Here is a 10,595-nt window from a genome sequence, read left to right on the forward strand (position 1 = left end):
GCATCACCACCACCGGATGCAATCACACCAACCGATGAGGATAAACTTGAAAGATAATAAGAGCACCAAATCAAATAATCAAACCAAGAAGTCAAGAATTCTCCAAATAAAAGGCTCGAATAGTTTATAAACCCAAGAACCACCGCAATAAAAACTAATTCACAGCACCAGTATCTCTCAATCCACTTGAAATAATCAGATGATTTGGACCAGCAGACCACGAAAATAAAAAAAAAACACCCCAAAAGAACAAGATGTACAATAATTACAAAGATCTTAATCTGAAGACAAACGGAGGTTTTTTTTTTCCCCCTCAAGTCGGTTGCGCAGAGGAAGAGAGAGAGTATACCCCCGGTTGTTTGCGTTTGCTATGATTTCTGCATAGCTACTCTGTTGTTCCATTAAAATAATAAATTTTACATTGGTAACAGGAGTAAAAGTTAAAAAACATCCAGCTTCAACTATAAAAAAAAGAGACTATTAAAACATCAAAACACACTGGTTGTGATCATGAAGTTCTGTCTCCACTCCAGAAGAAAGAAGAATAGAGGATGAATTTGGGACAAAACAAATCACTGATTACGATAGTAATCTCCGATCATCATCATCGTCCATTTCTATTGCATAGTTTTGTGAGAGATTATTATGGTTCAGGAGGTAATAACAAGAGCACAAGAATTTCACAGCTTGAGATTAGGAAGATTGGTGATGGTTTGAGATACTTTGAGCAGTTGATTTTGGAAAGGCCATTACCATCTAACGATACATTTAATCATGTATTGAGTTCATTATCAATGAATAAATGTTACTCAGATGTCTAGAAGAAAATGAATTTGGTTGGGGTACAACTTAACATTGTTTACATTGAACATTTTGATTAGTTGCTGTTGTCAGTTAGGAAATGTGAATCATGGGTTTTGTTTGCTTGGACAGATTATTAAGAGAGGTTATCATCCTAATACAATCCACTGGTGAAAGGGTTGTGTGCCAAGAGTGAGATCTGCCTTTAAAGTGTTTGCTAAAATGATTCACACAGGATGCTTTTACCTGTAATATTCTTATACCTGAAATGTACACTATCCTTATTCATGGTTTTGCCGGGCTGACCAGTTGGAAGATGCAACAGAACTGTTTAATGGGATTCCAAAAGAATGGATTAGTTCCTAATGTAGTAACATTTAACACACTGATAGTTAGCCTCTCTTGTAACAGGATGTTCTTGGAGGCTATCAAGTTAATTGTCAAAATGGAAGAGAGGTTGTTTACCAGATTCTGGAACATATGATATCATCATCAAGGGTTTCCTTACATTGCAATTTCTTCGCAAGATGCGTGAAAGAAAATTTGTACCTTGTGATTCTGTTATTTCTTTGTTAATAAACACTCTCTCGACAGATGAGCTAAAAAATCTATAGTTTTTTTTTTTTAAACCTTGAAACTGTGGAGGTAGAAGGAACCTTAATCTCTATCAGGTATGAGCATATATGTATGAATATATGGTTTCTTTTGGTTTCATATGCTTTCCAGTTTCATAAAATGACAATAAGTATATCAGTTTGCCTGAAAGAATGTTTTGTATTTGCAGTGCTGAGCTCATATGGTGACAAATATGCTTGGACATTGAAGGCTGGCCTCATTGTTTGGTTCTACATCTCAACTCGGATACACTGATCAAAAAGTTTTATGGGCAACTGAACCCAACTAATATGTGGCAAAATTGTATTGAAGAACGCATGGTATGTCATTTTAAAACAAGCAATTTCTTCTTTTTAAAAGATGGGATATTATTTAGGGAAAGCGTTAGTTCTTGAAGAGGAGTATTATAGCTAGGGGGGAAGGTACTGGAAAACAGAAGTAACATGACCCTGTAAATGGTGTTTCAGATCAAAATAACCTTTACATAGATGGTTGTTTCCATCGCCTTCTTATCTCTTAATCATTTGCTTTTTTGTTAACGTTTACAGACTCTAATTTTTAACTTTAGTTTTACGATGTCTAATTTTAGACTTATTGTAGGTTAGAAAAGGGAATGGTTAATTTCTTTTTCTCTCTTCTGCAAACTTATTGGGTACTAATCCGATAAAATTTCTAATTACATGTCTACTTTGGTATTGGTAATTTGGTAGTTTTGTCTCACATTGGATATCCGCTGTACCGTGGTTTTGGTTCTAGTACAGATGAATGTTCCATGGCTCTCATCAGTTCTCGCAAACTTTTTATTTCAGCGAGGCTTACGTTTTTGGAAATTTTACTTATTTTCATCTTTAGTAAAATCCTGCGGTCTTATTTTGTATTTTTTGTTGTAATCCTTTTCAGGTTCTTCAAATGAGTGTAGTGCATTATGGGCTTCTGACAGTTGGACTTTTACGAATCCCCAACTTAAGAGAAATTCTGGGAAGATATTTCTGTAGAAACAGAAGAAGCTTGTTCTGAAATCCATCATTAATTCAGGTTTGATTTCTTATAATCTCCTAAAATGAAGTCTTGATCTACTTAATGTTTATGTCTGCTAACTTGAATAAAGAAATGGTATCCCAATCTGAATACAGAAAGATCACACCTATAAGTAAGATTGTTCATTGTTGTGGCGGTACCAGGTTTTGTACTCCATCATTTCACTTGTCATCTTTGCTTTGATGGGAGCATGGCCTTTAACCATGTGATTGTTCGAGGATTTTGTTGTTATACATATAATACCTGTTCCACACTGGAACATGATTGCAGTTAAACTAAAAATTATGGTTCATGCTGTACTCAACCAGAGCAGAGTTACATTACAGCTAACATAACTTAGCCAGACATGCTATCCTTGTATGATGAATTTTCACCATTTAGTTATTACATTAGTATTGGATTACATATATAAGCTCATGACACTAAATAGTAAATTTTGTTTAATTAGTGAAATCAATAGCCTTAACATTGGTTATCTTAATTTCCTGCTTTGGTGGAGTTTATGGACCTGTTAGACAAGGCCGAGCCTATTTCAAATTGGAGAAAAATCTAAAATTCAAGGCCAAGCCTCTGCCCAAGAAGAGGAAAGCCTAGATAGATTATTTCTGTTAGAGTTTTTCGTAGCTAGTCAGTTTTCTAGTCAAGATGTTTCTGCACTAGATGTTGTTGCAGGCAAGAGTTGGGGTTTAAAAGTTTTTCTGAGTTGGAGTTTCTTGAAATAAAGGCTTAGCTAAATTTAGAAATCTGGTTATGAAAATCATTGTGTATTCTCAAGTTTTGAGTGTTTTGTCTGTGTGCTTAAGTTCAGACGTAGTGCTAAGCTTGTTTAGTATTTCCCCTGTATTAGGCAATTTAAGAGGTAATTTTAATGGAGGTAAAACTGCAGAATGACAAGAGACAAGGAGAGATGGATGATAATCTGGCTGATCTGTATACAATAATCAAAGCAAGAGAGCAGCTCAAAAAAGCTTGTGTACGGACCCGAGAGTTTAAAGTTGATTGCAAAATCCCTTTTATTGCGTGTTTTACTGAAATATGTAAACTAGATGGTCCTACTGCTCTTTTTTAATCTAATTTCATCTGGCAACTGGAATAGCTGTCATTCCTGCCATTTATGAGCATCAAACAGTTGCTGGTGCATCTTCTACTTTTCAGTTGAAATTGTAGCAGAGTGTGTGCAGTTTTTCATTACTAAACAGAAGATTATGGTTGCCTTTGATCAACTATATCCAATACTCAGAAACTGAATGCGGTTGTTGTTCACCTGTCAGGGTCTCTCAACAAGCTCACCATATTGCACCTGATCTTAGATGGACCGTGTTTCAAGACTGGGAACGTGAGTGCTGCTGACAAAGTAGCAGAACAACAGCGTAGGCAACTTCATTTTGATCTTGAATCACCCTACAATTTGCTCACGACTGCTCGCCAAATTCTGGCATCAAGCTCCTGTTTTTCCGTGCTTTTTTTTTTCTTCTTCTTTTCTCGTTGTGTAAAGTGTACTTCCTATTTATTTTGATTATCTTCGGTATAAGCTAGTAATTTGGAGAGTTATACTCCTTCTGTTTCTGCAAAAGTGTAACTTTTTAGGCTAAAATGAAAAACGGATAGTAACACTTTTGCGGAAACAAAGATAATAGAATATTTTTGATTTTTTTATTCGCATCTAGAGTGCCACTTGTATTTACTAGAAAAAATGCGGTTAAATTTTAAAAGAAAATCTTATCTATGAACAAGACATTTTGACATTTACATCAAAGCAAACTAGTCACTCAAGCTGACGCATCATGATCTCCAATACTTCCGTCCTCATTTGAAATCCTTTTGGCTTTGCAATAATAGCAGACAAAAAAGGTGGTCCAAAATGGCGGTGGCCCTGAGTAGCATTATCTTTTATGCAGTCGGTTTCTAAGATGAAAAGACAGAACAACAACTAACTAGCTGATTCATAATTGCTGTTCATAATTTTCCTCAAAAGAAAAACAAGAATCATGGCGGACACTGGATCCCTGATATCTCCCCATGTAGTCATCTTTCCATTTCCAATACAAGGCCATATCAACTCCATGCTAAAATTAGCTGAGGTTCTATGTCTATCTGGAATTAACGTGACATTCGTCAACACCCAACAGAACCACTCACGTCTCAGTAATTTCGGCGATGTTCAATCTCGTTTTGGCAGTTTTCCAGGTTTCTGTTTCGAAACCATTCCAGATGGTCTTTCTGCTGATCAACCTCACTCTACTGGTTTCCGTAATTCCCAGGATTTGGTTGATATGCTCCACCGGCTGAAAAATGTTATCAGACCAGGTTTCCGAGAGTTACTAACTTCTGATCGCTTGAAAATTGATTCCCGGGGTCCAGTTTCATGCATCATAGCAGACGGTATTTTGGGTTTTGCCATTGTTGTTGCAGAAGAGCTGGGTATTCCATCCATTTCTTTTCGGACCATCAGTGCTTGTTGTAGCTGGATTTATTTTTGTTTGCCAAAGCTTATAGAAAATGGTGACATACCATTCAAAGGTATCATTTTAGTTTTCATTTTTTCTCAGTTAATTGTGGTGATGATTATAGTACTGACAGCGGCACGGTCGGTTCTTGCAGACGAAGATATGGATCAACCGATAAAGAATGTGCCAGAGATGGAAAGCTTTCTTCGGTGTAGAGATCTACCAAGTTTCTGCAGAGCTAAGGATCTAAACCATCCCAGTCTAGATTTTGTGATTTCTGAAACACTCTATTCAACTAGAGCCACAGCTCACTTACTTAACACATTTGATATTGAAGCTCCAATTATCTCACAATTGAGATCTTACTGGCCTAACCTATACACAGTTGGACCTCTGAATGCCCTGTTGAATACCCTTAGAAGTAGGACTGCTAATTCTCCTCATTCTTCTTCTTCTTCTTCAAAGTCTGTTTCCTCAAATGCTAGTTTGTATGAAGAAGATAGAAGTTGCATGACATGGCTCGATAAACAGCCCGAGAAATCTGTAGTCTATGTAAGCTTTGGTAGTATTGCTATGGTGAGCCGGGAACAATGGCTGGAGATATGGTATGGCCTAGTCAACAGTGGTCACAGATTCTTGTGGGTGAAACCTCCGGATTCGCTCCTTGCAAAAGATGATGAGGAGAGTCATGTACAGGCGGAAACAGAGCTGATTGAGGCAACAAAAGAGAGAGGTTACACGGTGGAATGGGCGCCACAAGAGGAGGTGTTGAACCATTCATCCGTTGGTGGATTTTTTACTCACAGCGGATGGAATTCGACACTGGAGAGTATGGTTGCTGGAGTACCCATGGTTTGCTGGCCACATTTGGCTGATCAACAGATTAACAGCAGGTACGTGAGCGAAGTATGGAAAATTGGAATGGACATGAAAGATAACTGTAACAGATTAACCGTAGAGAAATTGATTCGGGATATGATGGATGTTAAGAGAGAGGAGTTGACGAAATCAACTGCGAAAGTCGCAGAGATGGCACGACAGAGCATCGGTAGTGATGGATCCTCATACCGCAACTATGAGGGGTTGCTCGAATTCATAAGGAAATCGTGTTAAGCACTTAAGCTTTGCTCTTCCCCAAGCACACATCCGATAATGTACTCTATAATAAGCTTATATATATATATATGCTGGTTGGCTGTTCCCCATAATGAAACTGTGAACCCTATAAAAAATCTTTCATGATTGTGCTGGTCGTTGCAGATAGTCCATGACATTTGATGATGGTTAAGGCTGGGTCTTATATGCCGGCCCTTCATTAACAAAGTTGAATACAAAAGCCATGTCACATTTTGGAGGAGGCAAGGTCTTGCGAATTCCAAGTTGAATGGGCATAACTAGTTTGATACTGTTTTTGTGTGAGGCTCACCATTTTCCAAGAAGATTTCGCTATCTCAGAGTTAGATTTGGTATCAAATATACATAAGACTACCCAAACAAGCCCCTCTCCGAGGGGCTTCAAGCAGTTTATCGCAAGACATGAGAAATTCAAAGCAGGATCACATTCAAGCAACTTCATTTAGTAAATTAAAAAAGCACTAATAGAGAAATGTATAGAGGAATTTACTGGAAACCGCATATGAACGAGAGGTTGGCTTTCGATCAGTACGTACCAGCCTCAAAATGGCATTTAACAAAGATAGGGATGATGCATTTGGTTTCTTTTGCACTGTAATTGAAAATCCATTAAATTCAACCTATTATTACTATTCCGGTATTCCATGATGAAACCGGCCAACATTAATTGGATTTTAACAACAAGGTAGCTTGATCTTGAAATATCTTCCATGCGGCAATTATGTGGTTTTCTTCCGTTAACGGGGCTCCAACCACGAATCGAAGAATGTACTTGCCAGATAAAACCTGTTTACAACAAGTGGAAAACCGTAAGTTTTTGGTATAATAATGAACTTACCGAATACTGAACCTTGTATCACATAACAAAAAGAAACCCTGGAAGGAAGATTCAAGGTTTATAGAGCTTACGGTATGTGATATGAAGATTTTTCCCGTTGAGTTCACAGAATCTAATAAGTCCTGGTTTAGTTTATTGCCACAATCTTGATCATCATGGGCAGGAAGAAGGCGGAAACAAACAAGTGCAAATACACAAGGGACGACAATCTATAAAAATGACAGGGAAACACAAATGATTGTTGAAAACCAGAAATGAAATCTCTTTAATGAAATTTAAGGCGATCCATATATTAAGCCCTGAAAATAGTGGCAGAATCCAGGAGAAGAATAATCATGACACTACTATGACGAAATTGCAAATTGTAAGAGTTGGATTACCTCAAATCTCGAATCAGCAGCAACAAGATCTTCAAAATGTTTGGCCAGTTTAATATGATTTCTTATGTAACATTGTAGGTTCTCCAAACCATATAATCGCAACACCATCCATAGTTTTAGTGACCTATAAGATAGCTCCACATTAGGTGATCGGTTACTGTATTTCTGACTTTTAAAGTGTACGCTATTATGATATAATCTCAAATTAAATTGCAAACAACATATATAAGATTACTACTTAAATGAGCAATGACATGATGCGCAGGTTAAATAAGCATGAATTTGTCAAAGAAAGAATTTTAACCGAAATCGCCGTCCAAGAGGAATTTGCCAGTCTTTAAAATCCAATACCATGTTTGCTTCTGAAGCCTACAAAATAATATCAGCAACTTCTTAAGATTATACCATCCTTGGGAATTGCAAACATAAACATTATGAGGGTTTATAAAAGATAAAAAAAAAACTTACCTTATTCTTCAAATACTCTGGTTTTGTAGAAAGGGATTGAATCAAAGCACTGCGGTCCTATTAACCATGCCACGGCTTAAGATGCCACCACTGTATCACGAATCTATAACACATTTGAATAAAAAACATAGATGACAAGGCATACCTTGACCCAAAGAGGTGAACAATCAAAATTTGTAAGAAACCATTTGTGTGCATTCATGTTAAATGAGTCCGCTTCCTCCACACCATCCAAATAATGGCGGTATTCTGGACATATACAAGCGCTTCCAGCATATGCAGCATCAATATGGAACCACAGCTCATTATCCTATCGAGAACATTTGAAATAGCACATACTTTAAAATATTAGCTAAATCCCAAGAGTTTATAGAAGATTCAGAATCAAGAAGGTGTGTCCACTTGAAGTCTTGATTATATTTCCTTTGAGCATACACTGCTGGGTTTTCTGAGAACAATACATCATGTTAAAAATGTTACCTTGGCTATTTTTCCCAAAGAAGACAAGGGATCCACTGCTGTTGAGGAAGTTGTACCAACCTGACAATTGACACATTCCAGTTCTCCATCAATGAATAAGATTGACCAAAGGACAATCTTGCCAAGACTCTTAAGGTTTTATTCCTCTTACTGTGCTAGATAGGAAAAAGGGTATTAGACCGGCTGCAATGTCCTTGGAGATTTCTTCACGAAGTACGTCAGGGGATAGTGCATAATTAGTAGAAGAATCTGTTTTCACCAGTCTACAATTCTCTGGATGAACCCCAGCAATCTATGTTGAAAGAAACATCTCAGAACAGTTACCTCCTTCTTTTTTAGGAGTTTGCAACCTAACAAAAATTGCGAAGAAGAAAGTAATACAGTAGCTTAGTCTAAATACAGGACTGTCTTCCATTGATTCCATTTGAAACCGTATATTATCCTTTTTCTATCAAAATCCGATTTATACAAATGCTAAGGATAAAAGAAAGATAACTTCATGTAACTAGCTGTAGCCTTCATATGTTACTAAAACTAGATTCACAAAGAAAAAGTTATAAAAGGTACATACAAATATAGAAGTACACTAAAAAAATACTCTCAATATACCTGGCACGCCTTTTGCATGGATGCATGTGCTTGATCGGATGCATATGCAACAAGTTGAGGAAGAGAGGTTTTTCCAACCTTCTTCAAAACCTTGTCACGTGCAGCAAGTAATGCTACTAGAACTGCTTCACTTGCTGTACCCTGAATCACCCCACCACCTTGCCCTGTGACATGATTGTAAGAAGGACAACCAAATGTGGTTTATATACCTGTATTCCTATCTCATAATAGCACTTATGTCATGAACTTAAACGCAGTATCCTTTGGGCTATGCGGCACATGAGTTTTATGATAATGAAATCTCTATTGGGAATTCTTACCTGATGAAAGTAAATGTTCAGGTAATTGCAGCATTTTCGCAAGCCAATCCAGTACAATGACTTCGAGTTCTGTTGCAGCAGGAGAAGTAACCCAGCTGAACCCAATAATGTTAAAACCAGCACTAAGCATTTCTCCTAAGAACCCAGCAGTGCTAGAATTAGAAGGAAAATATGCAAAATAACCGGGGCTTTGCCAATGTGTTACACCAGGTATAATCTTTGATTGAACATCTGTGCGTAATCAACCACAAAAAATTTATAAGCAAATCATGGGTGTTTTAGATAAACAAACATAAGGTCTTTACAAACAAAAATCTATTGAATCATTTATTAAAGGGGATAACCATTTAGAGGAGATTACCAACGAGTACATTTTCCAGTGACTCGGGATGATTCGGGGCAGAATCTGGTAAAAGCTTGCGTAGGTAACCAGGCTGCAGAGTAAGACATGGGAAATATGATCAAACACCTGGAAGACTGATAGCGGTAACACAGAAATTGATATTGATATCCTAATTAATACCTCAACTTGACTTAAAACAGGAAACGTCTCAAGGTTTTTATAATAATCAGCAATGAAATCCACCATTTTGTGAGCATTCTCTCTGAGTTGTTCAGCATCCATAGGTTTCAAACAATCAATCTCTCCATCTTGTTTTGATTCCATGGACTCAAAACCATTCTCCCTAATCAATACAAATATCCAATTCAAAATGATAAATAAAATTCAAACCCCATTAAACCTAAAAAAAAAATTATACTAACTTCAATTTACACTACTGAAATAGATGAATCATAAAACAGTGCACTTACATTTTACCGAGAAGTAGAGAGGGAGAGATCGGTCTGATTGTATCCCACCCACTAGACTCAAGATTTAAACATGGCGCAAGCGCAACCCACGGACAGCATAAGACAGCAGAGAGAAAAGGGGAAATTCAGGAGAGGATATAGAAATAAAATTTGCAAATAAAGTACCGACATCTATACACCCTAAAAGCCGCCGGTCAAATAGTTACCATCACACAACAACAGTCAATTTAGAAACACGGTTACATTTACCAAAATATTCTCAATTGATTAGTATAACATTGAAGGGCATGACTTTCTAAACTATAGTAAGAAATCCAACCATCTCTACCCAAAAATGTCAAAAGCAAAAGGATAAAAACATTTATCAAAATATTCTCGGTAATGTTATGATCACCGGTTCGAGAGAGTTTGTTTTTAAAAAGATAGGATTTACAATTCAAAAAGGACTTGCGGCGCAGCTTGTTGCTCGCCTGTTTGCTATGTAATTTTTCTACGGATTTCATAAATTTAAAATAATATTTAGTGGCTTGAAAATTAGTACAATAAAATCCATGTGATAAATGGAATATATGTGAATTTCTAATAAACATCTTTATTCTCTTCCTTTATTTATGAGATTGCCTCTTCTTGCTTTCCATAAGTAGAATATATC

At 36.8% G+C, this 10,595-nt stretch overlaps 2 protein-coding genes and 1 long non-coding RNA gene across 4 annotated transcripts; 2 read left to right on the plus strand and 1 right to left on the minus strand.

Moving 5' to 3' along the window:
• Positions 1–488: 488 nt before the first annotated feature.
• LOC113318216 lies at positions 489–4,116 on the plus strand. 2 transcript variants are annotated; one of them, XR_003344320.1, is made up of 4 exons: positions 489–1,472; positions 1,586–1,736; positions 2,317–2,451; positions 3,341–4,116. It is a non-coding gene; the product is annotated as an uncharacterized LOC113318216 (long non-coding RNA). The 2 variants fall into 2 exon arrangements; XR_003344319.1 differs by having other exon boundaries at positions 3,726–4,116.
• Positions 4,117–4,287: 171 nt separating this feature from the next.
• LOC113315172 (7-deoxyloganetic acid glucosyltransferase-like) lies at positions 4,288–6,114 on the plus strand. The gene is made up of 2 exons (XM_026563472.1): positions 4,288–4,974; positions 5,056–6,114. The coding sequence occupies exons 1-2, from the start codon at positions 4,443–4,445 to the stop codon at positions 6,012–6,014; spliced, it is 1,491 nt and encodes a 496-aa protein (XP_026419257.1). The 5' UTR covers positions 4,288–4,442; the 3' UTR covers positions 6,015–6,114.
• A 331-nt stretch (positions 6,115–6,445) lies between these two features.
• LOC113315171 (tyrosine decarboxylase 1-like) lies at positions 6,446–10,096 on the minus strand. Its single transcript, XM_026563471.1, has 13 exons — positions 9,944–10,096; positions 9,654–9,816; positions 9,492–9,564; positions 9,131–9,361; positions 8,811–8,974; positions 8,353–8,493; positions 8,202–8,261; positions 7,867–8,031; positions 7,722–7,778; positions 7,558–7,622; positions 7,254–7,377; positions 6,945–7,082; positions 6,446–6,821 (listed from the first exon to the last, which is right to left on the minus strand). Coding segments are annotated over exons 1-13 (1,506 nt in total). The 5' UTR covers positions 9,946–10,096; the 3' UTR covers positions 6,446–6,698.
• Positions 10,097–10,595: the final 499 nt, after the last annotated feature.

This window comes from Papaver somniferum, chromosome 10 (genome assembly GCF_003573695.1).
Source record: "Papaver somniferum cultivar HN1 chromosome 10, ASM357369v1, whole genome shotgun sequence".
Classification (NCBI taxonomy): Eukaryota; Viridiplantae; Streptophyta; class Magnoliopsida; order Ranunculales; family Papaveraceae; genus Papaver; species Papaver somniferum.

Excerpts from the sequence above, each read along its gene's own strand:
- LOC113315171 (XM_026563471.1), bottom strand. Across the intron at positions 8,975-9,130 it reads TGAACATTTACTTTCATCAG|GGCAAGGTGGTGGGGTGATT; the intron begins GTAAGAATTCCC and ends ATCATGTCACAG. Across the intron at positions 7,779-7,866 it reads GTTCACCTCTTTGGGTCAAG|GACCGCAGTGCTTTGATTCA; the intron begins GTATGCCTTGTC and ends CATGGTTAATAG.
- LOC113315172 (XM_026563472.1), top strand. The coding sequence starts at position 4,443 with ATGGCGGACACTGGATCCCTGATATCTCCCCATGTAGTCATCTTTCCA. Across the intron at positions 4,975-5,055 it reads TGGTGACATACCATTCAAAG|ACGAAGATATGGATCAACCG; the intron begins GTATCATTTTAG and ends CGGTTCTTGCAG.